This window comes from Cucurbita maxima, unplaced genomic scaffold, assembly GCF_002738345.1.
Source record: "Cucurbita maxima cultivar Rimu unplaced genomic scaffold, Cmax_1.0 Cma_Scf00043, whole genome shotgun sequence".
In the NCBI taxonomy this organism is placed as follows: domain Eukaryota; kingdom Viridiplantae; phylum Streptophyta; class Magnoliopsida; order Cucurbitales; family Cucurbitaceae; genus Cucurbita; species Cucurbita maxima.
Window position 1 is genome coordinate 1360319 of NW_019272059.1, and position 24826 is coordinate 1385144.

A 24826-nucleotide genomic window follows, 5' to 3' on the forward strand; every position below is an offset into this window, starting at 1 on the left:
TAAGAAAGTCCGGTCCATTTCGGGTGTGAGCATTAGAGTCTTGAGAGGACGTGGACTAAAAAGGACGCACGTACCGGTTATCATGCCCATAAAAGAAAAGGCCCATCAAAGAAAAGAGGGAGTAGTGGGTTTGATTAATAATAATAATAATATTACAGAATGAAAGAGAATGTTATTTAGTGACGTCCTGGAGTCTGCCACTGAAAGACAACCTTAGTGGATTCTACATCGGACGTCAGCGTTTCTTCCATGTTTTTTGTCCCATAATTATTGGCACAATCTCACTCACTCATTAATTATAAAAAAAATTAAAAAGAAAAAAAGGAAAAAGGAGGGCTCGAATCGGTTCTCTTCTTCTCCTCCATTTTCCATGCCCATTCCTCAGTTATGCTTCGTTAGCGGCTTGAAGCTTCTCGACCATGACAGGTGCAGGCATACTAATGGCCAAACCCTCGTAGTTCTTTTGAACAATGCCTTCATTTATTACAGGCAATTCACCGCCTTTCACTGCTTCTTCAACACCCTCTCCAACTTCCTTCTCTTTGCCTTCCTCGTACTTCCCCCACAAAACTGAGTACAGCCCCATCACAATCACCACTGCTCCAATTATCCTGAAATTATTAATCTTAAAGATGAAAATTTTGTGTGAAAAGGTCATTTTTTGAGAGATAAAAAAACAGAATGAATTTACCCTCCAACGTAAATCTTCTCAGCCAAGATGAGAGAGCCCATGAAAGCAACAATCACCATCAACAAAGGGCTAAAAGCTGTAACAAAAACTGGCCCTCTTGTCTTCATAACCAAGCCTTGCACATAATACGCCAGCCCAGATGCCACAACGCCCTGCATTCACATTCAAAAACATGAATCACATGAAAAACACGCAAATTTTTACCGTGTAAGAGGGAGAGATTTTACCGCATAAGCGGCGGCGAGAAGGTTCATGTCCCAGCCGATGGCCCAGGCGGAGGGGCGGTGTTCCATAGCGAGGGTGACAACAATGGCCTGGAGGGTTCCCAAAAAGCAAACCATGGTGGTGAGAGAAAGATGGGCGGTGTATTTTCTCAAGGTTATGACTTGGAGAATGAAGAACCCCGCCCAAGCTAGAGTGGCAATGATGAGCAAAATTGAGCCTTTGATGAACTCTCGGTCGTGGTGGTGGTTGAGCGCACCCGCATCCGCCGTCGGTGGCGAGTTCGGGTGGCGGGCTTGCTCGGTCCAGAAGAAGTTGATGACACTTCCTTTGTAAAATGTCATCAACATGGCTCCCATCACCGTCACTATTGTTCCAAACAACTTGGCTTGGCATCTAACTTTCCTCAAGTCCAGCTTCTCCATCCTACAAAGGACTGCCATGATGAATGTCATCGAAGGAAGCATGTTGCTTATGGCGCAAGAGTACGTTGGGGATGTCATTTTCAGTCCGACGTAGTAGAAATTCTGATCGATCAGTGGCCTGTTGAGATCGACGTTATGAAATATACGAAAGATTGGATTAATAGGTGTTTGGAAAAACTATCGAGTTTTGATATACTAACCCAAGAAGAGCGAGAACAAACATCTGAATGAAAATCTTCCATGTAATCTTGGGTCTTACTTTCCTACGAAACAATAAACGTGAATAGTATAGTACTACGTGAGTAAGAAATGAGAATTGTCGTATAAGTAAGAATGAATCTCCAAGATACGTACCTCTCGAGAACGAGAGCAAAAGGAGCCATGACAGCGGTGGCAAAGGCGTGGCGGTAGACGACGAGGACGTAATGGCTCATACCACGGTTGAGGGAGACGACGGAGATGATGTTCATCCCAGCGTAGCCGAATTGGAGGGAGATGACTGCGATGTAAGGCCTTGCATTTTGAAAGAAACGGCCAAGGCATTCTATGAATCCCATTACTGTTATGCTAAAAGAGAAGAAGAGGAAGATGTATGTTAGTGTGTTTCTTAAGAGAAAATGGCCTGCAAGACTCCATATTTATAGGCCACTTCATGGGAGCTCTTTTTATTTATTTTCTGAAGAATAAATTAAATATTTGCTGATGCAAATATATGAATAGTGGGACATTTAACACATGACATTATTGGTTCATTTATTTATTAAAATCCAATATAAATAAGAATATGCTCATGTAAGCAACCACTCAAACAATCATACTATACTATGCCATCTATAATATATTATTTGAATGTTGCGTAACGAAAGATTGGAAGTTCATTTTCTCTTACGTATTAGAATTCAAAAGAAGAAAAGTAATTAAAAAAAATTTCGTTCCAATCCAACTCGACCCTGTTCATAAACATGGTCGTGACACGTAGTAGGACTTTAACTTATAAGTGTGGGATCAGGAGGTGCACATAATATATAATACGAATGTAATTGTATATTCAAAAAAGATATGTAGATATCCATAGAAGAAGTGAGGTGGATAACATGCTTTAGATATAAATATATATATATATATATGGTGGGATCCTTCTTTGTTTTAAGATATATAGATATTGAGTGAGGGCATAGAGAGAGGAAGGAATGGGTGGTGGTGGGATGATTTGGTTTAGGTTTTGAGCCAATTTGTAGAATCTGTAACCCACAGCAACACTCAGATTCGTTAGTGAACCAGTTTGGAGCCTTTGGACCACCCTTGCATTGCTGCACACGCCCACATCCCAGAACATAGTCACACACAATCAACAACAGATCATTGCCTAATATGGTGCGATTCAAAATGGAGATTAGAGTAACTTTTAAACGTCTATTAAGTATAATGTCTTCAGGATGAGTCTTATCAATTCATTCATGTACCAGTATTTTATTCAGACGTTGCAATAACTAAAGATAATTGACGTTTATTATATTGAAACGGACAATAAGAAGAACCATTCTAAGGAAAGAGTTAGTGAGTAATAAGAGAACAAAAATCTTCCATAGGAGAAATGATTAACTAACTGTAACGGTCCAGATTCACCATTAGTAAATATTGTTCTTGGAACTTTCTCTTTTGAAGTTTTCTTAACGTTTTTAAAACGCGTCTGTTAGAGAGAAGTTTATACATCTTTCCTCAACCGAAGTGGGATCTCACACTAATGAAATTAGTAAACCTTAAGAGTTTGGGGGGATTGTGGTAAGAAAGGATGATAAGGACAACAAAAGTAGAAAGAAATCCTATGAAAAAAATTACACCTTTAAATGGGTACCTCGGATTAGGGTTTTGAAGTTTGATGATTTAAGACAAGTGTTGGAAAGATTTTGAAGTTTGATCGTTTAGATAAGTGTTGTGAGTCTGACATATTCTATGTTGTAAGTAATATGTTTGGACAAACCTTTCAGCAAAATAAAAGGAAAACAAAAACAATGGTGGGAAGAAGCCTAAGGATTTGGTAAGTTTGATATTAAAATCTTGTTGTTAAGACAATATAATGTAAAAGAAATGACTTAATTTACAACAATCCAACAAAAGCAAGTTAATCAGCATCAGCATCAGCATCAGGTTCGAATGGTGAGTGGAGCACCCAATGGAATGGAATGGAAAGGAAAATAATGAGAAGAAATGGAAATGGAAATCTAATCAGCTCCCAATGGCGATGACGTTGCCTTGTCTTTCCAATTACAACAATCTGCACTCAAACAACACTAACATATATCTGCTACTACTCATCTTGGTTTTTGCACCCAAAAGTTGTGGATGATGTGCTGACGTGACTCAGCTACTACTCAACTTCCCAAATTCATGCACTTTACATTCAACCCCTTCTGCCTCCCAACGTTCTACTAGCCTGTCCATCCTACCCTACCAACTATATGTTTGAATCATGTTTCTCAATGTAGCTGATCATCTCTTGAATCCAACCTTCCCTAATAGTCTAGTTAGGAGTGAGAGAAGACATGAAAACAGTTGTGTAATGGGACCCATAAGAGAAGACCATGTTGAGGCAGCAATCCATGAGTATGTTGGAACAATCATTAGAGTTGTTGGTTTTCTTGGACAGAAGGGTCTGTAAGATTCCACTTGAAACAACCATACGTTGGCTTCAACTCAGGGTTTTTTTGATGTCTGTAATAACATCATTCTCCGGTTCTTCTAACATGTACACTCCTCTCACGTTACTTAATTAAGGAGATATGAGGCCTTTCGAAGAAGTCCAAGTAAAGTCGTGAGAGATTATGCACAAAGTCAACAATACTATATCACTGTGATGGAAAGTCGTGATTCCTAACATTTTTTTCCCTTTAAACACAACCAGAATCGTCACCATCATAAGGAAGGTAGGTTAAAAACCAGGTATATGTCTTTTTGGATTCATTATTATTATTCTTTCTTGTCTGGGTTAGTTTGTGAAAATGGAGTTAGGCCTTGCTTTTAATATGAATGTGGTATCTCCTTTATGGGTTTTCACCACTTGGCTGTAAATTAAACCACAAATTGTGATGGATAAACATATCCCAAATGCTGCCAAAGTTTGCTTCATTTCCTTGTACAATATCTCAAAGACATCAATCAAGCTTGAGAAAGATGTCTCAAATTACCATAAATTATTATTCATGAATACTTTATGTTTAGTTTACACATAAATTATGGTCCTTGATTCATTTAACATAGGATCAAAACAATACTGGCATCCACTATCCTTCCCACCAAGTTAATTCCTTTCCAAAGGAACCAAGAGCTTTTCAAAAGGAGCACGTTGGTATGCTTAAAAAATGGGCTTACTCGGAGCCACTACTGCCACTAAAGTTGATTAAACAAAACTGCCAACTTTTAGCATTTGGGGTAGCGACAAACATAAGCTCCATTTCCCATTTCGCTTTGTTTTTGCTCTGTTATTGTTTGGTTTTTGGATACGAAGGAGAAGAAATCTTGGTAATTTTTTCACCAACCCACGTCTGAGTAGGCGACAAACGATGTCGATTCTTGGCGTCCCACTTGATTTGCTTTTATCCAAATTTGTGTGATGTAATCATTACTTATTCTTCTCTTTCCATGTATCTAGCCAGCCACTACATTCTTTTTATATTGGAATATGCTTTTTCACATTACCACACTCCTAAATTTGTATTTCGAGAAAAGAGATGGATTAGATAGCACCTATCATTACATGGGTTGATGCTTAAATTAACTACTAGAGTGAGGTAGCCTATTTGTAGTATTTTTAACTTAGGGTTTTCATATTTCTTGTAGGATTGGAAAATGTTGGTTTGGGCCACGAGCGTTCCCTCCATATCTAGGCCTCCAAATACGTCAAGGAGTGGACTATCGTTTCTACTCTCTCGCAAGTAGCAACGAGTTAACATCGAGGATCTCTAATGAGTAGCAACCGAGTTACTAGCAATTTGCCAAATTGTTTGTTCTTTAAAATTGGTCATTTGAGGACAGAAGAGTCTCCACTTAGAAGGAGTCCGTATTGGTAGGGCTTGTTGTTGGATTAATCATGGATGTATTTTAATTTAAGGCCCAAGTGATTTTAATTTAAGGCCCATATGAACACGATGTATAAATATAATAATATGTTGTTTTTTATTACTTGAATTAAAAAAGTTGACCCAAATGCCAAATCAAACTACTAGTAGTAATTTAGTGGCATGTCCACTATAGTCATTCTTAGACTTATAAAAGATGAGCAATTACATATTTACTGAAATTATTTAATTAACCACAAAATCATAAATAAAATACGTAAAAAATTAAAAAAAAAATTAGAATATTTTTCGTCGAATAATCAACCGTCGATCATTTCTTTGGATCGTAGCGCCTCATCCTATCTTTTTAAAAAATTGACTCAAAAGGATAAAGAAAAAAGAAAAAAAAAGAAAAGCTCTCCCGTACTCCTCCACCGCCTTCAATGGACATCTCTGCAACAGCCTTCCTTTTTCTTACCTTTCTATCCCTTTGCCTTTACCTTCTTCTCTTCACTTCACCAAAGAAACCCAAATCCAACCAAGGTTTCAAACACTTCCCCATAGTGGGAACCTTGCCGCTCTTCTTGTTAAACCGACACCGTTTTCTTGACTGGTCGACGGAGGTTCTCAGCAACTGCCAGACCAACACGGCGGTCTTCCGTCGTCCGGGGAAGGTTCACGGCGTCATCACCGCAAACCCACTTGTGGTGGAGCACATACTGAAGACCCAGTTCGAGAATTACCCAAAAGGAAAACGCTTCATCTCGCTTTTGGAGGATTTTCTGGGACGCGGAATTTTCAACTCCGACGGAGAAATTTGGAAAGTTCAGAGGAAGACGGCGAGTTATGAGTTCAACACCAAATCGCTGAGGAATTTCGTTATGGAAAATGTCACAGTTGAGATTCAGACGAGGCTGTTGCCTATTTTGGGAAAGGCTTCTGAAACGGAACGGATTTTGGATCTGCAGGACGTTTTGGAGCGATTTGCGTTCGATAATGTTTGTAAATTGGCTTTTAATTTCGACCCCTGTTGTCTCGGCGGCGATGGCACTTCCGGCGCCGATTTCATGCGCGCTTTTGAGGACGCCGCCACTCTCAGCTCTGGCAGGTTCTTCCCTTCATTCCTCTCCTTAATTAAATGAAACACAAAATAACTCTAATTTCTTTTTTTGGCAAAAGCAGATTTATGTATGCTTTGCCGGGGTTGTACAAAGTGAAGAAATTTTTGAACATGGGATCAGAGAGAACCCTGAAGAAATCCATAGCCAGAGTTCACAAATTTGCAGAGGACATCATACGCTCAAGAATGGAAGAGAAGAAGACAACCCATGTCAAAAACAACCAAGATTTACTCTCCCGATTTATGGGAACCCAAGAAAATAACTCCCCTGAATTCCTCCGAGACATAATCATAAGCTTCATCCTCGCCGGCCGGGACACCACCTCCTCTGCTCTAACATGGTTCTTCTGGATCCTATCCTCCCGACCAAACATCACACAAAAAATCCTCAAAGAGCTGGAAACAATCCGCTCAAGAACCGGAAAGAAACTCGGAGCAGAGTACAGCTTCGAGGAGCTCCGAGATATGCACTATCTACAAGCAGCACTATCGGAGACTCTGCGGCTGTACCCGCCGGTGCCGGTGGATACCAAAGCGTGCCGGAACGAGGACGTATTACCGGACGGGACGTTGGTTGGGAGGGACTGGTTCGTGACGTACCACACATATGCAATGGGGAGAATGGAGAGGATTTGGGGGGAGAATTGCGGGGAGTTCTTGCCGGAGAGGTGGGTGGAGAATGGGGTGTGTAGGGCGGAGAGCCCGTTTCGGTTCCCGGTGTTTCACGCGGGTCCGAGGATGTGCTTGGGGAAGGACATGGCTTATATTCAGATGAAGTCCATAGCTGCGGCGGTGATAGAGAGGTTTGAGGTGGGGATGGCGGAGAAGGAGAAGAGTCCAAAGTATTTGTTGTCGCTGACGCTGAGGATGGAGAATGGGTGTCCTGTGGTGCTCAAAAAGAGAGACCCCAGTTTGGCCATTTGAGCTTCACAGTTCATGGACCTGCCATGTGGGCCCTGTGGCTTTCTTAAAATATAATTTTAAAAAATCAAATTTTTATTATATACTTTTGAAATTGCCAAATTATTAGACCAAAAAAATAAATAAATTATATATATTTAGGGCGTGATTGGAGTTATTATTGTCAACGTCCTAAAATTTGTAGTGCTTTATTATGGGTGTAAATTGTGTTTTGACAATTTGTTTAATTTGAAGAACATGAGGGGATTTTCGTCATGTATCGTGAGAATTTTAGATTAAGTTAAACACTTAATTTTTTTTTTTTCTTTTTGGAAAAATTGGTTTTGAATGTTACACGTCTAAATTTTATATTACATATAAAAAAGATATTTTTAAAATTTTAAAAGTCTCATTAATATATTTAAACTTAAAAAAAAAAACTCAAATAAATATCATTTTTTGACTTTCCAAAAGTTTTTTTGACAAAATATTTTTACTATTAATAATATTCATAAATAATTTTTACCTCTTTAAAAAGAGTTCAAAAAAATTATTATAGTCAATTCATTAATGAAAAATCTATATATATATTGAATTTCAAAATCTATATATATTTTATATTTTGAAATAAGGTACTCAAGATAACAAAAAATTAAATATATATTTTAAAAAAATAGAAGGTGTGTTTTTAAGTTTTTATCAAAAATGTTTTTTGAAGCCTTTAAGAAAAGGTTATGAATATTAATAGAAGGTGCTTTTGAATTGAAGTATATTTTTGAAATAAATATCAACTGTTTCTATCCATGTCTTAATACTAATGGTATTTAAATTTTTTTAAATTTATTAATATTATTTAATGCAATTATTTTTTTATTAATTTATCGAAAATAATAATAATATATATATACACACACACGTGTGTGTGTGTGTTAAACCAGTCAAATTTCAATAATTTACAAAAATAATAATAATACTAAATAAATAAATAAAGAATAAATAAAGATATATATTTATTTATTTATTATTTCTTTCAATTTATTTGCTTAAGGTTTCCATTGAACTCTTTCCTTTTCTAGTTTAGGTACCGTTCTCGCATCCCTTCCATTTACCACCACAATACCCGCCGCCGCCCTCACCTGGTTCTGCTCTGCCTCCGTGGCTTATAGCAACAGCAATTTCCCTAAACCAATCTTCAATGGCGTACGAAGGAGGAAACCTCAAGTCCACCTCCATTAATGGGGTTAAACTCTACACTGTAGCATCCCAACAACGCTCTCTTGCTACTTGGATCAATCCCAAGAAGCTGCGAGCTCTGCGCAAAGACAAGGGTTGTTAACTAGTTTTCCCTTTCCCAGTTCAATTTGTTATTCTCGTCTTTGTACAAAACTTCGTTTATTGAACTTCTAACTCGAAACTCGTTTTATTAGCCTCTATTCGATTATTTGCTTTAGGGAAGCTCATATTATCAATGAAGTTTTGTTTCTTGTTTAAAAAAAAAAAAGAGAAGAAAAAAACTAATGCTAATGAAAATATGCTTGATAAATGAATGCTTATTGATCTAATTAGAGGGAAATAGTGACGATTCTATAATGCACAGTGTAACACTTCCTTGTTCTTGAATCGGGTTTGACCATTATCTAGTTCGCCAGTAAATGCTCTTACGGTAGCTATCTTTTCTTCCGGTTCCTCCCATCTTTGAAGTGTTTATTGGTGTTTAGTTATCGGTTTTTTCTTTCCGTAGCTAGGGTTAAATTATGGGATTTCTCCTCTCTACATTAGGTTAAAAAGAATATTTTCTGAATCTTAATTGTTGCTCTTTCCACCCTTGTTTTTACATTGTTCTGCTGTTATCAAACAACCTTTTATATATGCATATGCAATTTGCCCAAGTATGTAGATTACATGGAAACCGAGAATGTAGTTTTTCTCTATAATGGTAGTCAAGGTTTTCCTTGTTCCCTCAGAGCATTATTGGGTTCTGCCATTACTGTGTTCTTCCATCCTGTTTTCTGGCATGGTGGATTGGCTGCTTTGTGATCAACGGACAATTTCCCATTTTGTGAATTGAACAAGCAGGAATCTTTGTGATCTCGGTTATTACTTTCTTGTTCTTTTTGGTACTGGTGTGCTGGTTCTGTGGTTTCTTGCTTTGAGTAAATACTCTACTTATAATGTTTGTTGCTCATGTAACGTGATTTCTGCACTATTTACTTAGGTTTTACCAATAATTTCATTATAAAACCTTTCTTCCTCCCAGCGTTCTTCTGCAACATTGCCGTCCTGTAAAAACAATTGATTATTTTTATATTTTCTATCATCCATTCTTGTTTGTAATTTTGTTCGTTGATGTGTCAGATTACACGTCAAGGGTGGACTTGATCCAGGATTTGAGGTTTGACATTGCATCAAGCAAAATAAAAGCAACCCCCGACGGAGAGTTTCTTATAGCATCAGGTGATTTTAGGCAAGCTAAAATTAGCATCAGTAATCAGTAAGAAGATTCATAAGAAATACTGATTTTTTGTAGTATCTATTGTTACTTATGTATTGCTGTAAATAGGTATCTATCCACCGCAAGTTAAAGTATATGAACTGAGGGAACTTTCATTGAAGTTCAAAAGACATTTTGATTCAGAGATAATCGACTTCCAGGTAAATTTTATGCTGGAGAGCTCTGAGTTGGGTTGGAAAGGTGTGTTGTATTCTTTAAGATTGCATGGAGTTGGTTAAATTTTTATTCAGAATTAGAAACAGATGCATATCTGTTCATCCTGATAAGTAGGGAGCTTATTTTTATTTTAAATGATATGACCTTTATGCAATATAAACTCTTGTATGTTCAAATATCATTTTTTGAGCATAGGACAATGAATCGCTAAAAACAGACGTGTTTTTAGACTTTAACATGTACTTGGACTAGGCTAACATCTAATTGTCTAGTCATCTTCTTGTCAAATCTTAGTCGTAAAATATTATTCCTGTGTGTGGTTTCTTATTAAAAAGTATTATTATGCACGTGAAGAGTGCGTGCGATGAATTGAGTAGAATTTATGCTGTATGGAAGGAAAGCAATAAATTAGTATTTGCATTTTTTCAAAATGCCTGTAACTAATACTCATGTAGTGTAACTTTATATGGAGTTGTATTACTCTTGAGATGGACATTGATTCCTCATAGACAAAACTAAGGGGTTCTTTTAGGCTGAAATCTCAGTTTGTCTTGGATATCTCCGATTTCAAACAGTTTGGCATGATCAGATGCATAGTGGTTGATATATATTTTTTTAAAAAAAAGGTTAATTTCCGTTTGACATTATGTATATAATATAAACAAAGTTTCTATGGAGTTTAATGAAAGAACAAATTAAGAGGTCCTCCCTAAAATAATTTAAAAAAATTTGCGTAATTGTTCTTCCGTGCTATTATTTTATTTTCCTTGTGCCAATTATTCTTCTTATCTGTTGCACACATGTTTCCCCCTTTTGGAATTGATTTGAAGGTGGGAATGGAAGACAGGTTTAATATTTGATGAGACATTGATTTTGCGGATAGTTTTTTTTTCCTTCCGAATTTTGCAATATTAACCGAGTTTAATGTGTTTTTTCCTCTCTCCAATATAGATACTGGATGATGACTACTCAAAGTTGGCATTTATGTGTGCTGATCGTTCTATTGTTCTCCATGCTAAATATGGAAAACATCACACCTTGCGGATACCAAGGTTAATTCCCCCCCCCCCCCCCCCCAATTTTGTTGTAAATTAGCTCTTATCATGTTACGGGTTTATTTTATCAATAAGAGACAATACTATTTACAAAGAGCACAAATGGATACAGAAGACTAAACGCTTACCAAAATAGCTAGCAAATGTATAAGGTTGTAACTATTCCTTCTATGAATAAGAAGCATGGCTTGATCAGGGACCGAGTCCATTCTAAAGCAGAAATCTAACTAGGTCCGAAATCCATCAAGAAAAGTTTCAATCCCTTGGAATATCCTCTAATTCATGTAGAATCCCATGCTTCAAAGGTGAGCATCATCGCATTAGCTGAAGGGAGAGCCTGAGATTAGTTGTGGATTGAAGCTGTTTCATGGCTGTCTTAGAAATGATACCAGCTATGCCAAAAATGCCATAGAGTTTAGAGACCAGCAAGCTGCCACAAAAGGAGCGTCTATTCACCAAGTCTTGGAGGTTGATAGGCATTTAAACTATTGAAAAGTCATTTAATGAAGCAAATGGCAGAATGCTTGAAAAAACTCAAGACTTCTTGAACTTTTGAATTTGGGCTCTTATTTAGTTTTTCCTTTCCAATCGCCTCAAGTGACGTTTCTCAACTTTTAGAATCTCTAGCAAGGTCGATCTTTTTTTTTTATTTTTTTATTTTTTATTTTTAAATGTGAGAGACCTTCTCTGGAGTGCGGCAAGGCTTACCTAGTCATTTAGAAGATTTTCATTTTTCTCCTTGGATACGTATGGCTTGGGATTGATAGTCTTCACTATCTCTTCTTGCTTAATGAGGGTGGAATTCTTCATGCCATTTAGTTGCCGAACTAAATCTTGATAAAATATTTATAACTTGTGAAGGCTAGTTTTTGTAGCTTCCTCGTGGTCTTCCTTGGATGGGTATATTTGAAATCTTGATCTTTCTTTGATTTCCATTTTATCCCTTTGATTTTGTCAGCTTGCCTTGTAAAATTATTTCATCAATAAAATAGCTTCTTATTTAAAGAAACAGACAGACATATTTGAGATATGGCTACAAATTGATCTTGCTCTAGTTTTATGGTTTCATTTTTCTTGTGGTTTACGAACGAGTAAACTCTAATATTTTTTTGTATCTATGCCATCAACAGGATGGGAAGGAATATTGAATATGACAACTGGTCTGCTGACTTGCTTTGTGCTGCATCCTCTCCAGATGTGTACAGAATCAGTTTGCAGCGGGTTTTAGTTTTTTTCTTGTCTTTTTTAAGTCATTGCAGACTCAACTTCGTTAAATTTTCTACTAAATTACACTAGGATACATAAGAAAATTCTATGAAATGTTTCTGACATAATGTTCTTGCAAAGAGGAATAACGGTATGCAACTTACGAGTTAAGTGACACTTTGTTAAGATTCTTTGGCAGCTTTGGAGAAATAATGAATGCATGGCTTAATCGAACTTAGATAGTCTGTTGTCAGATTGTATTCTTTTTAGAAAAAAGTTCTATGCATATATAAATATTCGAAGGTATCTTATTTAGGAATGCTTGATCTTTTTCCCCTATGAAATGCTAATAGTTTCCATAAAAACAAATGCAACTTCAAATTTTAAAAAGATAAAACGAAGCAAACAATCACTACATAGGGTCACATGCAAACATTTTGTTATTGGTTCTATATTTTTATATAACTTCAAATATGGCAATGTGTTTGCTGTAGTGTTCATCGAACTTTAAATTAGCTTTTATTGTGTTATTGGCCCTTCATAAGTCTCCATTTTGTTGGAGTCCTTTTCATTTATCTTTTCGAAATAAGAATACAGCCTTAAAATGAAGAAATATCTATGATTCTAAGCACAGAAAAGGTAAGTGAAAGAAAGAAAAAAGGGAAAACCCAAAGAGAGTTTAACTGAGGATTGTAATATGTATGAATGAAAAGCCAACTATAACTGTTTACAATAAGGGTAAAATAGAAGTAAAGGTCCAGCCCAACTTCTTGTGTGCTGAAACTCCAATAGTCTTTTGTGTTTGCACATTTTATATATCGATTGATTAAAAGCTAATGTGTCATGTGTCATGTGCAATGACTTTCTGAATTTATTATGATTTGTGGTTTTCCAAGAATGTTGTTATGTGAGCTTGGAAGTTAAATTTATGATAGTTTTACATTTAAGTCTAGAAATGACCATTTTTGTTTGTTGTAGGGGCAGTTTCTTCCACCTCTCAACACAGAATCCCCAGCAATAAATGTTGTTTCTCGTAGGTCAGTTAACCTCATTCTTGTTATCATACTCTTCTCGTGTCAATTGATTGATTTTCTTTATTGAGTAGTGAATCACGTAGTTTCATATTTTATCCAAGTTAAAAGTATGTTCAACAATTGTAGCAAGCTTCATGGGATAGTTGCTTGTGGGGGTGTAGATGGAGCTGTAGAATGTTTTGACACCAGAACGAAGTTATCTTCAATTGGAAGAATTGATGCTATTGCACCTGCAGGAGATAAGGACCAGGTAATTCTCCTTGTTGACCTATGGTAAAATCTTGTTCTGGGTAGTATGCCAACAACAATGAGTGTTCGATCCATTGTGAATAATTACATACATATCAACGTGACGGGAAGCATCTTGATGGTTACTCTACTTATGGTTACTTATGACAGTTTCATTCTTTTTTTTAGTTAGGCTTCAGTGTTTTGTTGCAATGGCTTTTATTTAAATACTAATTTATGGCCCAATTGTAAACTCTTGAGGTTTCAATGAGATCTCGTGCAGAAGTGAAACGTTTAATCAACAAAATACTGAATATTATATTTTTGTGATGCAGGAGGTTACTGCATTAGCATTTGATGATATTGGTGGATTCCAAATGGCCGTCGGCAGTAGCTCAGGAAAGGTAAAGCTTCATCTCCTTAGTTGTGGTGTTCTTGGAATTGAAATATATACGACTTTCCTGAATATTGAATGATTGCATCAAGGATGAAAATCTAAATTAACAACGGTGATGGCAGACTTGGGTTGGAGCTTTCCCACTTTTTGTTATCTTTTTTCTTATTGATGTATTATGGATGCAGAAGTGCATAAGTTTTTGTTGGCTACCTTCTTTTTACAGTTTGTTTTTGCCCATCCTTTTGGGGCCTGTAACAGGATTAGGAAATAAGTAACTCTACACATGAAACTTTCATCATCAGCACACTCATGCCTAAGCCAACTAAAAAACAATTAAAACTATTCCTTCCTTCATCTCCTTCATTTGCGTGTATTTAATAAATCATAACCAACTCCTACCCACAAACTCCTTGTTCAATGACTCACAAACCCGTAATATCTTGATAATATTTCTAACTTCTACCTTAATCGTGATGAATCTCATTTAAATAAGGATAAGGAATCCAACCATCCCATAGTTAAAGTGAACACAAAAACCTCCCCAATGGATTTGAATAGAAACAAGGAGAATAGTTACAAATGCCTCTACTTAGAGAAACACCACCTAGCAGTCAGAAAAGGAAACACTTCCTCAAAAACTGCAAAATGTATCTCCAAAAGTTTTACTGCTCCTGATCATGTCCAAGTTTTTCTACTATGGTTTTTGAGAAGTACTGCAGTTCCATAATTTCCTGTATCTTCGGATATCAATTTTTATTTATATTTTGACCTGATTGATATGATCACATCACATGCAGATTTTGATATACGATTTGCGTTCATCAGATCCTATAAGAATCAAAGATCACATGTGAGTTTACCTTCTTTCATTAAATTTTGAGAGTTTTAACCATCACGTACTGAAAAGTAATATGATTATTTTGCAGGTACGACAGTCCAATTCTGAACATTAAGTGGCATAGCACTCTTAATTCTGAAAAACCAAAAATGATTACCACTGACAAGCACATTGTTAGGATTTGGGACCCAGATACTGTAAGAAATCTCTACCTCTGTTTTTGCAGTTTATTAAAATACAAATAAAATTTCGAGCAACATGCATTTAGCTAGGTGTAAATCTCTTTTTACTAAAGTCAATGGTATATCTTTGACATTACAATGGTAGATTGCTGTGTATTAAACATTATATGTATTCTGAATTTTTGAGAATTATTTTATTTGTTAATTGAAGGCTTTATTTGTTAACTGTTCTTTTGTTATTAAACTACATGTTCTGTTTCTCATTTTCTTTTGATTAATAGCAAAACTTGTGTTCAGTCATTGGTAGACAAACCAAAATTCCTGATATCTTCGTTCAATTATGAAAATAATGTGTTTTAGGGAGAAGGAATGACCAGCATTGAGCCCACGCTTGGTCCAATAAATGATACATGTGTATTCAAGGACAGTGGATTGATGCTACTAGCTTTGAATTCAAGCCAAATACCTTCTTACTTTCTGCCTGCGCTGGGACCTGCACCAAAGTGGTGCTCTTATTTGGAGAATTTGACGGTGAGCTTTTGGAACTTATTCTCTTTTGTATTCCTTTGTTTGGGATCTCGGATTAGTAATGCTAATACTTTATTTGTCTTAACGTAGGAGGAGTTGGAGGAGGGTGCAGAAACAACTATATATGATGATTTCAAGTTCTTGACAAAAGAAGAACTTGAGAGGCTAAATTTGACAAACCTGATTGGGACTAATCTGCTAAGAGCTTACCTTCATGGTTTCTTTATTGATTATCGCTTGTATAAAAAGGTAATTTTATGGTTTGTAGCATAGCGGTTAAATTTATTGTTTTACCTGCTTAGGAGTAAATTTATGGTTTTCTTTAGAGTATGACATAGTATTAAGTATTAAATACATGAGAAATGTTGCTTAATTTTGATAGATCGTGGGGTTACCGAATTACAGTACCCTGAGAAATTTTTGTATCATGTTGATTGAGAATATTCGAAGTGCTGAGCTAGTTACTTTTTGTTATGTATGCTTGTGACTTTGCAGGCAAAATCACTGGCGGATCCTTTTGCATATGATGCTTACATAGAACAAAGGAAAAAAGAGAAACTAGATGAGGAGCGTGCCAACCGAATTACGGTAAACCATTTTTAGTCCCAGAAGTTTATAATGCTTGATTACCTCAGTTTTAATCAATAGGTTTATATTACCGAAGAATTTATGACAAACTTTCATGCGGTCTGTTGGAGAGTTCTTTCCAAATAATTATACTCTAATAATAAATCTGCTTTATGTGTGAATGAGTTTTCTATCTTCTTTTTTTTTTTTTTTTTTTTAATGGGATTTTCCCATATACTTGGACATCGTAAGTGAAGGAGGGTTGACGCAGTCTTTATGGAATCTACTATTTTGGCTTGTCATTATTTTAATATGTTTTTAATTTTCATTGTATTTTTATCTACTTTTTTGCTTCAGGTGAAAAGAAAATTACCCAAAGTCAACAGGCGCCTCGCAAATCAAATCCTTGAAGAGGAAGAAGCTGAAACGGAAAAGAAGGATGAAGAGGATGTCAATAAGGCCAAGAAGGCATCAAAGAAGAAGAAAGGGCTCAGTAGTGAAATCTTTCAAGATGAACGTTTTGCGAATATGTTTAAGAATGAGGTATGACTCAGTTCTTAGACGCTCCCTCTCATTTTTTTCTCCACATTTCTATTGGTTGTTTGCAATATGTCACGAAAAATCAAGGAAGAAAAAAAAAATTCTAGGCTTCATCTGCAAGATGTCTAAGGTCAAATTAGACATGCGTATCTATTTGTTTAGTGGGGATGTTTCTTAGCAAAATATCAAGAAAAAGAAAGTTGTGGCGTAGGGTGTTCGCTTGAATTTTACTCATTTAAATGTAGTTTCCTTGATTTTTGTTGGATCATGTTATAGCTCTTGTTCATCTAATGTTGTTGGATCATGTTATGCTACAGAACTTCGAGATCAATGAGCTTTCACCAGAGTATCTGGCCCTGCATCCAGTGGCATCTACGAAGCAGCCATCTTTGGTGGAAGAGCATTTTGAACCTGTCTTGGAGGACAGTGAACAAAGCTTAAGTAATTCTGATGCCTCAGTTGAATCAGAATTTGAAGATGAACCCAGCAGAGATAAGCATAAGAAGGCGCGAGCTCCAAAGTGAGTTTTTTCAACTCATAATTATTTTATATACTTCTTTTTTCTTAGGAGCTAAAAGTTTTCTGATCTTCTAACCTATTAAAAGAAAGCTGTATAATCTAATACAAATTTTCCATCAAGGAAAGGAAATGCGTACTGTACTTACTACAAGTTAATATCTTTCTCTTCATGAGTTCATATGAATTCTTTGTGCTAAAGTCGGTATCTTTGGAGGAGATAGATAGCGTTTAATAATTTTATTGATGTGAATGTGTAGATTGTATGAGGTGAAGGATGAAAAGCATGCTGAGGCGTTCTGGAACAGTGTATCACTTGCTAAGGAGGAAAGGCTCACTATGGAGGAGAGAATTGCTGCTATGGGAGACAATAAGCTAGATTCTGGAATTCTAAATGAAGTTAAATTGGGACCAGGAGGGTCGCGAGAGATTTCATTTAAGCCAAGAAGCTCTGCCAAGTATATGGAAGATGATGACGATGAAAGTCCACGAAAGAAGAATCGGAGCGCCGAATTTTCAGGTCCCAAGGCCAATAAATCAGGTTCCAGAAGTGGAATGAGACATGGGAGCAGCAGAGGTGGAAACAACAGAGGTAGAGGTAGAGGTAGAGGTAGAAGAGGGCGTCGGTGAATGATTCACACTGGTGTATCATATGAAGAAAAATATATGAAACAGTTGCAGCCTTATGCCATGAAATTAGATTTGTGCTTTGCCTTCTTTACCGAGAAGGAAGATAAGAGGAATGAGACGTCGACAAGGTGAGGGCATAGAGTGTTCCCATCTCACCCATGAGAAGATTTTATAAACTGTAAATTTTGTTAGGATAGTTTTAAGTTATTAATATTGTTTCACTTGAATGAGGAGAGACTGTTCTTTATTAATATTATCGAGAACCCAATTGAAAGAATGAAACTTTATTAATCGCTGGATTGATTGTACATGTAGTTTAGCAAACAGATCATGTTTTAAACTGAAGTATCAAGATAAACACACCCTACCCTCCAAACAACCAACTAATTAATATTTTGAAACATTGATCTTTGCTGCAAAAGGAGAATTAATAGAGCCAATCCAAAGAACCCCATCCTCTCCCTCTTCCACTTCAGAAAAACTTCTCCCTCTCAGCTATGCTTTGCCTTCGATTATCTCCATTACTTCACCTTCTTCACTAACCCACACTGGTAATGTGGCCAGTGGCACATCAAGGAATGGATGCATTGCAGCAATCCTTGGCTGAAACGTTGGCCAGTGGCACGCCTGCTACGTCGGGGTCATCAGGTAATGTGGCTAACTATATGGGTCAAATGGCCATGGCAATGGGAAAGCTTGGAACTCTTGATGGCTTCCTACGCCAGGTAATTTGGTTTTAGATTTTATGTCACTCTGTTCCATCTTGTTACATTTATACCTTGCTTATGCAACGAACAAGTAAAGTTGAAATCTTTGTCCATGTTTTCTCACTTTCATTTTTCCTTCTCTTTCTATAACTTGCAGGCCGATAATCTTCGTCAACAAACACTTCAACAAATGCATCGCATATTGACAACCCGTCAATCGGCTCGTGCGCTTCTTGCAATAAACGACTACTTCTCCCGCCTTCGAGCTCTAAGCTCTCTCTGGCTTGCACGGCCACGAGAGTGAAAGGGGCATGGGAGTTATCTCTAGTTAATCTGTCAAATTTATCAAACAAGTGCCTTAAAGTGTGCGACCACACAGAATTGCACTGCTTCATTGGATGAAGCTGCTTCTGTCATAGGAATTGTACAATGGATGAAGATGAGTAATGGTGGTGTAGGGTGAAGTTTGTGATTGATATATACATATATATAGCCTTCACATTTTCAGTTGTTCAGTGTCGGTTGGTGATATTGTATGGCTTATTACAATAATCTTTTCAGGTGATGTTTCACAGAACTGAATGGGAAAATAGGTTGTATCTGTAACTTACATTTGTATTACATCAGCCTACACCAGGGATCATATTATAATTTATTTTCAAATAATATTCTTTGAGTAAGTAAACCATTTTGAGTTTACTGCAAAACCAGAGTGTTCTTGGTAATAATGGGTATTCGAACAAACAAAATATGTTATAAAACACGTGCAGCACAATCCATTATGTAGTTCTGTTTGTCCTAACAGGTATGCTGATGTCAAATTTCAAAGCGCAGCCATCAGATTAACTAACAAATACTTGATTTGTAAAATAGAGTTGAAATCCGAGGAGTTTATACATTCCCAAGTATCAAATTAAATTCCTCAGTCAAGCAAATCCGACACTGCTGTCTTCCTGAATGCATCGATTTGGGCTAATTTTCCTGCCAAAGCTTTGTTTGGAAACACATTATCTGCCTTCATTCTCTCTTTCATGCCGTAGGCTGGAGCCTTGGCATTAATGTATGCCTGTATTAGAGCTTGAAACTGGCTGAATCTAGCCACGTAACCTGATAGTCTCATCCTATGAAACATTTTCTCTGCATTGTGGACGTCACCCCTCCTTGCATACTGATCCAGGATAACCATGTAAGAGGTAAACAATGGCTTCATCTGGTTTTTCTGGACCGCCTTCTGCAAGAAAGAATCTGCCTTTTCTACCTCCCCAGCTTCCACATAGAGTTTCACAACTGCATCCCATGTTAATGGACCGATTCGGCAACCGCTGTCTGCCATCTGCTTGACTAGATCCTTGCCCTTCGTCAGCATCTTATTGTCTGCATAGACCTTCAACATGGTAGAGTATTGTTTCGAGGAAAGCTTCTTCCATGTTTTTAAAACTCTATCAAAAATTTCCTCTGCTTCTTGGACGTTCTTCAGCTTTCCCCATGCAACAATGGCAGCCATGCATTCATCCATGCGAGGATTAGCCTCGCAGATCTTCCAGACCCTCCTCACTTCATCTTCCATTTGTAGTTCTCCATAAAGGGGAAGTAAAATTCTGCAAGGCCATCTAGATTCTTTGGAGCTCACATCTTCCATCTCCTTTAAGATGGCCTTGGCTTTGTCTATAAGCCCACCTGAAGCATAGTGCTTCGCTAATATGGAAAGTGTATTTACATCAAGTTCGATTCCTTCAGCCTTCATTGTATCAACAACTTGTTCCATACCCATCATGTCATTTGAAAGGCCTTTAGCATCAATTAGGATCTTGTAAGTAAACAGAGAAGGCTTGACATTTTCTTTCTCCATCAACAACAGAACGTCGGCTATTTTCCTCTTGTCAAGTCTCTTGTAAAGAAGAAGCAACTGGTTGCAAGCAAAGGCTGTGATTGGAAATTCAAGGTCCTTCATTTTGTTAAATACTTCCTCTGCTTTTTTTACATTGTTGGCGACCACACAGTTAGCCAAAAGAGTTCGGTATATCACCTCCCCCTGGAATGATTTCGGGATTTTAGCGATGTAACCTTCTGCCCTATGGAGACCATGTACCTTTGCAATCAAGTCAAGGCGAGAAGCATAGTCTCTGTCAACGAACTCAAGTTGTCCACTTGCTTCCAACCACTCTGAAAACTGTGAATCCCATACAGCAATGCAAGTAATGAGTTGAAGAAATGATGAATAAGAATGTTGAACAAATAGGCAAAATATTTTAAAAAAACACGGTAGCTACAATATTCTTTACCAATAAAATAGCTAAAACTCGCACAACCATTTTCTTGCCAATAATGACTTTATAAGACTAACAATAATAAATGCAAAATTCATATATACTAATAAATCAAGCAGTTACATGCAGCTCAACCTAATATCAAACCATGTGAAAATTCTATACGCAGTCCTGGCACCATTTATTGAATGCCATAAGCCAGCTTAACAAATTTCTATAGAAGCATTTGATAATGGTACTTATAAAAAATTGATCCACATACTCGGGTTTACTGATTACCAGCCTAAAATTTGTATTTTAATCAACTAACAAATACATCCTGAAATCATTTTGTATTTGTTAGAGATTTATCAATATTACCATCCTGAAATCCCAAGAGTGACAAAACCTAAAACCATACGAATGAACCGAAATCCCAAGCGCGACAAAACCTAAAACCATACGAATGAATTCCATTGCTTGAAAAAGTAAAATCAAGTCAATTTACCTGCAAAGCCTTCCCAAACATTCGACGTCTGCGAAGATTGAGCATAGCCAGAGAGATGTCAGCACGGCTTAATTCTTTTCCTTCACTGACCCACTTGTCAAGTGCACTGGGAACAGATGAACCCGGAGCACTCCAAATAGCCTTGAACAGCTCTGAAGGAGCCCTTTTCGCTGGTATCTTTTCAGCAAGCTCAGTTTCAAGCTCAGGTAAATCCAGTTCATTTTGAGTCCCACCATCGACAGTATCATCATCAAGTTCTGATTCAGAGGTTAATTCCCCTTCATTTTCATCAGCTGCTTTATTATCTTCAAGTGCATTAGTGCTTGGAAGTGTTTCAAGTTCAGAAAACCCATCTTCCAAGTCATCTTCCTCTCCACTGTTCTCAGCACCAGCTTGTGAAGATAGACCATGGCTACTAATAGAAAGCCCAGAGGGCCGCCATGTTGCAAGGCTATTTCTCTCAAAAGAAATGCATCCATCAGATATAGCAGGGATGATAGCCGAAGCAACTATATTTCCTTCCCAAGAATATGGCGCCTCTAGTGTGCCAAAGACGTACGAAGTTCTTATTCTATATCCTTGATTCCTAGAAAGAGAACACAAAAAATTCAGAGAGGGATATGAAAAATTGGAGGTATCGTACCCTCCGCACCGGTTACCGCAATATACACGCACATATATTATACATACAGAAATACAGAAATACATACATACAAAAACAGTCGTTTGAATGATTAATAATGGATGATTTCGGGGAACTGCCATCTCCAAAACTTCTTCTTCCTTACAGAGAAAAAAGGAAATGCCCCCTTGATAATAGGCCGACAACTATAAAGATAGATTGTGAAACCCAGAAACATTTAAATTGTAGAAATAACTAAGCTTCAGATTTGAGCTTGAATGCGAATAAAACCAGAAACGGAAGAGAAAAAATGGCACACAACTTTCTACTTAATTTCCTTCTGTAATGAGCACCGGAAAGTCGATCAGAGGCAAGCAAGAATGTTAGTTGAAGAAATAGTGAACGAAAGCGAAACCCATTGAAAGAAGGGAAGTGTAAAGTGAAAACAAGATTGAAAACANAAAAATAAATAAATAAGGAAAGAAAAGAATAAAAAGAAAAACACTTAGTTTGAGAATAATGTTTGGCAAGCGAAGCAGAAGGGGGAGGTGTGCACTAAATATTTTTGAGGTTTATAAATATGGTTTCTCCAAATACAAAGGGATGTCTTTTCCTTCCTTTTGCTACATTTCGTTCAAAGGGTTGAATGAAGGGAGATAGTGTTCCCTCTCATTTATCCAGAGTTTAGTCTTTGTTTACCGGAGGAGAGGCAAAGAGTGAAGATCAGAGAAAGTTTCTCCAAATACAAAGAGATTGAAGAAAACATTTTTGGAGAAATACCCGTTCCTCCTCCTCCTGCTCCGGTACTCGGAAGCGATCTCATGGGTTCATCAATGGATTATTATATAATGGTTTAGTGTTGATATGCGAATCTTAGAATCTAGTGGTATATTATGTTCAAAATAGTATGTTCAGCTGAATTCTGTTCAAAGTAAAGGGAGGTCAGGTAGCGGCGCAGTCCTCCCAACTCCCATATCGAGAGCTGAAGCATCCTCCGCCAGCACGTTGTGCATAATCACATACCACAGCGCGAGCACATTCATCCCATGCCTTTGCACACTCTTCAAGAGACAAGTAGACAGGAGAGGTGCGGAGGAATGCACTTAGCAGGGACGTCGCTTTGCTCCACATGTCTCTAAATTCTCCATCCTCAGTACTAAAAACATGTACAGTAAACTAGTGCATTTCAACTATCTGTTAAAAAAGGACATTTATTTATAACAATTCATACCCGCAGTCTGTGTTCAATTTGCTTAGGAATACAGGGTAATCTTCTGGATAATCCAGGGGCACAAGCAGCTTCACTGAAAGCACTGGCAACTAATGGAAACAAATTTTCATAAATATTTTGGTCAATTTTTGCATCTAGTTTACAAGTTGGAGAAAGAAGGAGCAGAAAAATAGCTAGAAACCTCACCTTTAGTGTGTTGTTTTCAGAATGGAACACTGAATTCTTGCCTTCGGTTGCACCTCTATATGAACATCGAAGAACGGTACCCGCATTGGCCAATCGCCTATTGACATTCTCGTCCGTATCTAACTCTAAGACCGTTTCAATGAAATGTCTGTTTATGTTTCTCATTTCTTCCAATAGGGCATTATCAGACTGCACAATTTTCAGCATAATTCTATAAGACAAAAGGAAAATAAAAAGTGGGCAGAAATAATAGTTTCAAAGAGATGGACAGAGATTATGCATTACCAGTTTCTTGAGCTTCTTGCTTATTGATGTAACTGTTGGTTCAGACCCAACAATATCACTGCAAGGCGATGGCATGTCATTTAAGGTTGTTGCATTCATTTTTCGCTTCATATTCTTTGAGAAACCGCCCCCATCTTGCAGGCTTAAATGTGTTTCCTTTTCGCAAAACCACGGTTCTGTTATTCTGTCTTCCATATTCGTAACTGAACTTATTTCTAGTATAGCTGCTCTTAATGCTTCATTTGATATTGACTCAACCTGCAAGATTTTGTTCTCTCCCAGAATCAACTAATAGGAAGAGCCTAAGAAACAAAAAGGAATGATCTTATGCTAATATCTAGTAGATCACGCAAATGCAACATAAACTCTTCTCAAACGCAGACTTACTGCTTTAAGCAAGCGATTATGAGGCTGAGTTGTTGTTGACAATTGTCCATTGTTTCCAAAACGAGTAGTTTCTGCAAACCGACAGGTCATTGTGTTATAGCTTCTGATCTCATGAGATGGGACTTCGATTTCTGATTTGGAATTAAGTAACTTGAGAGAACTATAACCTCGAGAGAATTGAGAGATTGGGCTCCAAAGGGAGGAAACATTTGAAGAAATTTTTCCAAGCCCATCTGTTGAAGGAGAGGTGGGAGAAGCTCTTCCATACAATGAATTGCAAGCAATTTTGGGAAGTGCTCGCTCTGCAATCTGAGAAAGCCGTGAAGCCTCATGAGTTTGAGGAAAGAATTTCGAGTTGAAATGATTCTCCAAATACATTCCTGATCTACGAATTGCCTGGATATTTTCTGTTGACTTCTGATTCTGCTTTATCCACGAGGACTTAAATTCTCGCTCGATTTTTTCCCGAGGTGGAATGAGACATGGGAGCAGCAGAGGTGGAAACAACCGAGGTAGAGGTAGAGGTAGAAGAGGGCGCCGGTGAATGATTCACACTGGTGTATCATATGAAGAAAAATATATGAAACAGTTGCAGCCTTAAGCCATGAAATTAGATTTGTGCTTTGCCTTCTTTACCGAGAAGGAAGATAAGAGGAATGAGACGTCGACAAGGTGAGGGCATAGAGTGTTCCCATCTCACCCATGAGAAGATTTTATAAACTGTAAATTTTGTTAGGATAGTTTTAAGTTATTAATATTGTTTCACTTGAACGAGGAGAGACTGTTCTTTATTAATATTATCGAGAACCCAATTGAAAGAATGAAACTTTATTAATCGCTGGATTGATTGTA

The 24826-nt window shown here is 37.2% G+C and overlaps 5 protein-coding genes across 7 annotated transcripts; 2 read left to right on the plus strand and 3 right to left on the minus strand.

Moving 5' to 3' along the window:
• Positions 1 to 156: 156 nt before the first annotated feature.
• Positions 157 to 1933, minus strand: LOC111469993 (WAT1-related protein At5g07050-like). The gene is made up of 5 exons (XM_023115432.1): positions 1693 to 1933; positions 1539 to 1601; positions 919 to 1456; positions 692 to 843; positions 157 to 611 (listed from the first exon to the last, which is right to left on the minus strand). The coding sequence occupies exons 1-5, from the start codon at positions 1893 to 1895 to the stop codon at positions 386 to 388; spliced, it is 1182 nt and encodes a 393-aa protein (XP_022971200.1). The 5' UTR covers positions 1896 to 1933; the 3' UTR covers positions 157 to 385.
• Positions 1934 to 5682: 3749 nt separating this feature from the next.
• LOC111469989 (cytochrome P450 94A1-like) lies at positions 5683 to 7587 on the plus strand. Its single transcript, XM_023115428.1, has 2 exons — positions 5683 to 6501; positions 6576 to 7587. Exons 1-2 carry the CDS (start codon positions 5837 to 5839, stop codon positions 7435 to 7437), a joined length of 1527 nt encoding a protein of 508 aa, XP_022971196.1. The 5' UTR covers positions 5683 to 5836; the 3' UTR covers positions 7438 to 7587.
• An 871-nt stretch (positions 7588 to 8458) lies between these two features.
• On the plus strand, positions 8459 to 24739 carry LOC111469983 (nucleolar protein 10). 2 transcript variants are annotated; one of them, XM_023115414.1, is made up of 17 exons: positions 8499 to 8741; positions 9769 to 9867; positions 9974 to 10065; positions 11033 to 11133; positions 12267 to 12357; positions 13321 to 13379; positions 13503 to 13626; positions 13940 to 14008; positions 14799 to 14851; positions 14928 to 15036; positions 15382 to 15552; positions 15640 to 15798; positions 16045 to 16137; positions 16474 to 16659; positions 16974 to 17176; positions 17433 to 17770; positions 24487 to 24739. In XM_023115414.1, exons 1-17 carry the CDS (start codon positions 8609 to 8611, stop codon positions 24516 to 24518), a joined length of 2112 nt encoding a protein of 703 aa, XP_022971182.1. In that variant the 5' UTR covers positions 8499 to 8608; the 3' UTR covers positions 24519 to 24739. The 2 variants fall into 2 exon arrangements, with proteins under 2 accessions (XP_022971181.1, XP_022971182.1); XM_023115413.1 differs by lacking the exon at positions 24487 to 24739 and having other exon boundaries at positions 8459 to 8741; positions 17433 to 18098.
• Positions 19238 to 22110, minus strand: LOC111469985 (pentatricopeptide repeat-containing protein At1g80270, mitochondrial-like). Of its 2 annotated transcripts, XM_023115421.1 has the most exons (3): positions 21974 to 21990; positions 21264 to 21849; positions 19238 to 20679 (listed from the first exon to the last, which is right to left on the minus strand). In XM_023115421.1, coding segments are annotated over exons 1-3 (1836 nt in total). In that variant the 5' UTR covers positions 21976 to 21990; the 3' UTR covers positions 19238 to 19431. The 2 variants fall into 2 exon arrangements, with proteins under 2 accessions (XP_022971189.1, XP_022971188.1); XM_023115420.1 differs by having other exon boundaries at positions 21264 to 22110.
• On the minus strand, positions 22747 to 24434 carry LOC111469996 (mediator of RNA polymerase II transcription subunit 15a-like). The gene is made up of 6 exons (XM_023115436.1): positions 24142 to 24434; positions 23975 to 24045; positions 23588 to 23845; positions 23303 to 23491; positions 23117 to 23205; positions 22747 to 23041 (listed from the first exon to the last, which is right to left on the minus strand). The coding sequence occupies exons 1-6, from the start codon at positions 24350 to 24352 to the stop codon at positions 22828 to 22830; spliced, it is 1032 nt and encodes a 343-aa protein (XP_022971204.1). The 5' UTR covers positions 24353 to 24434; the 3' UTR covers positions 22747 to 22827.
• Positions 24740 to 24826: the final 87 nt, after the last annotated feature.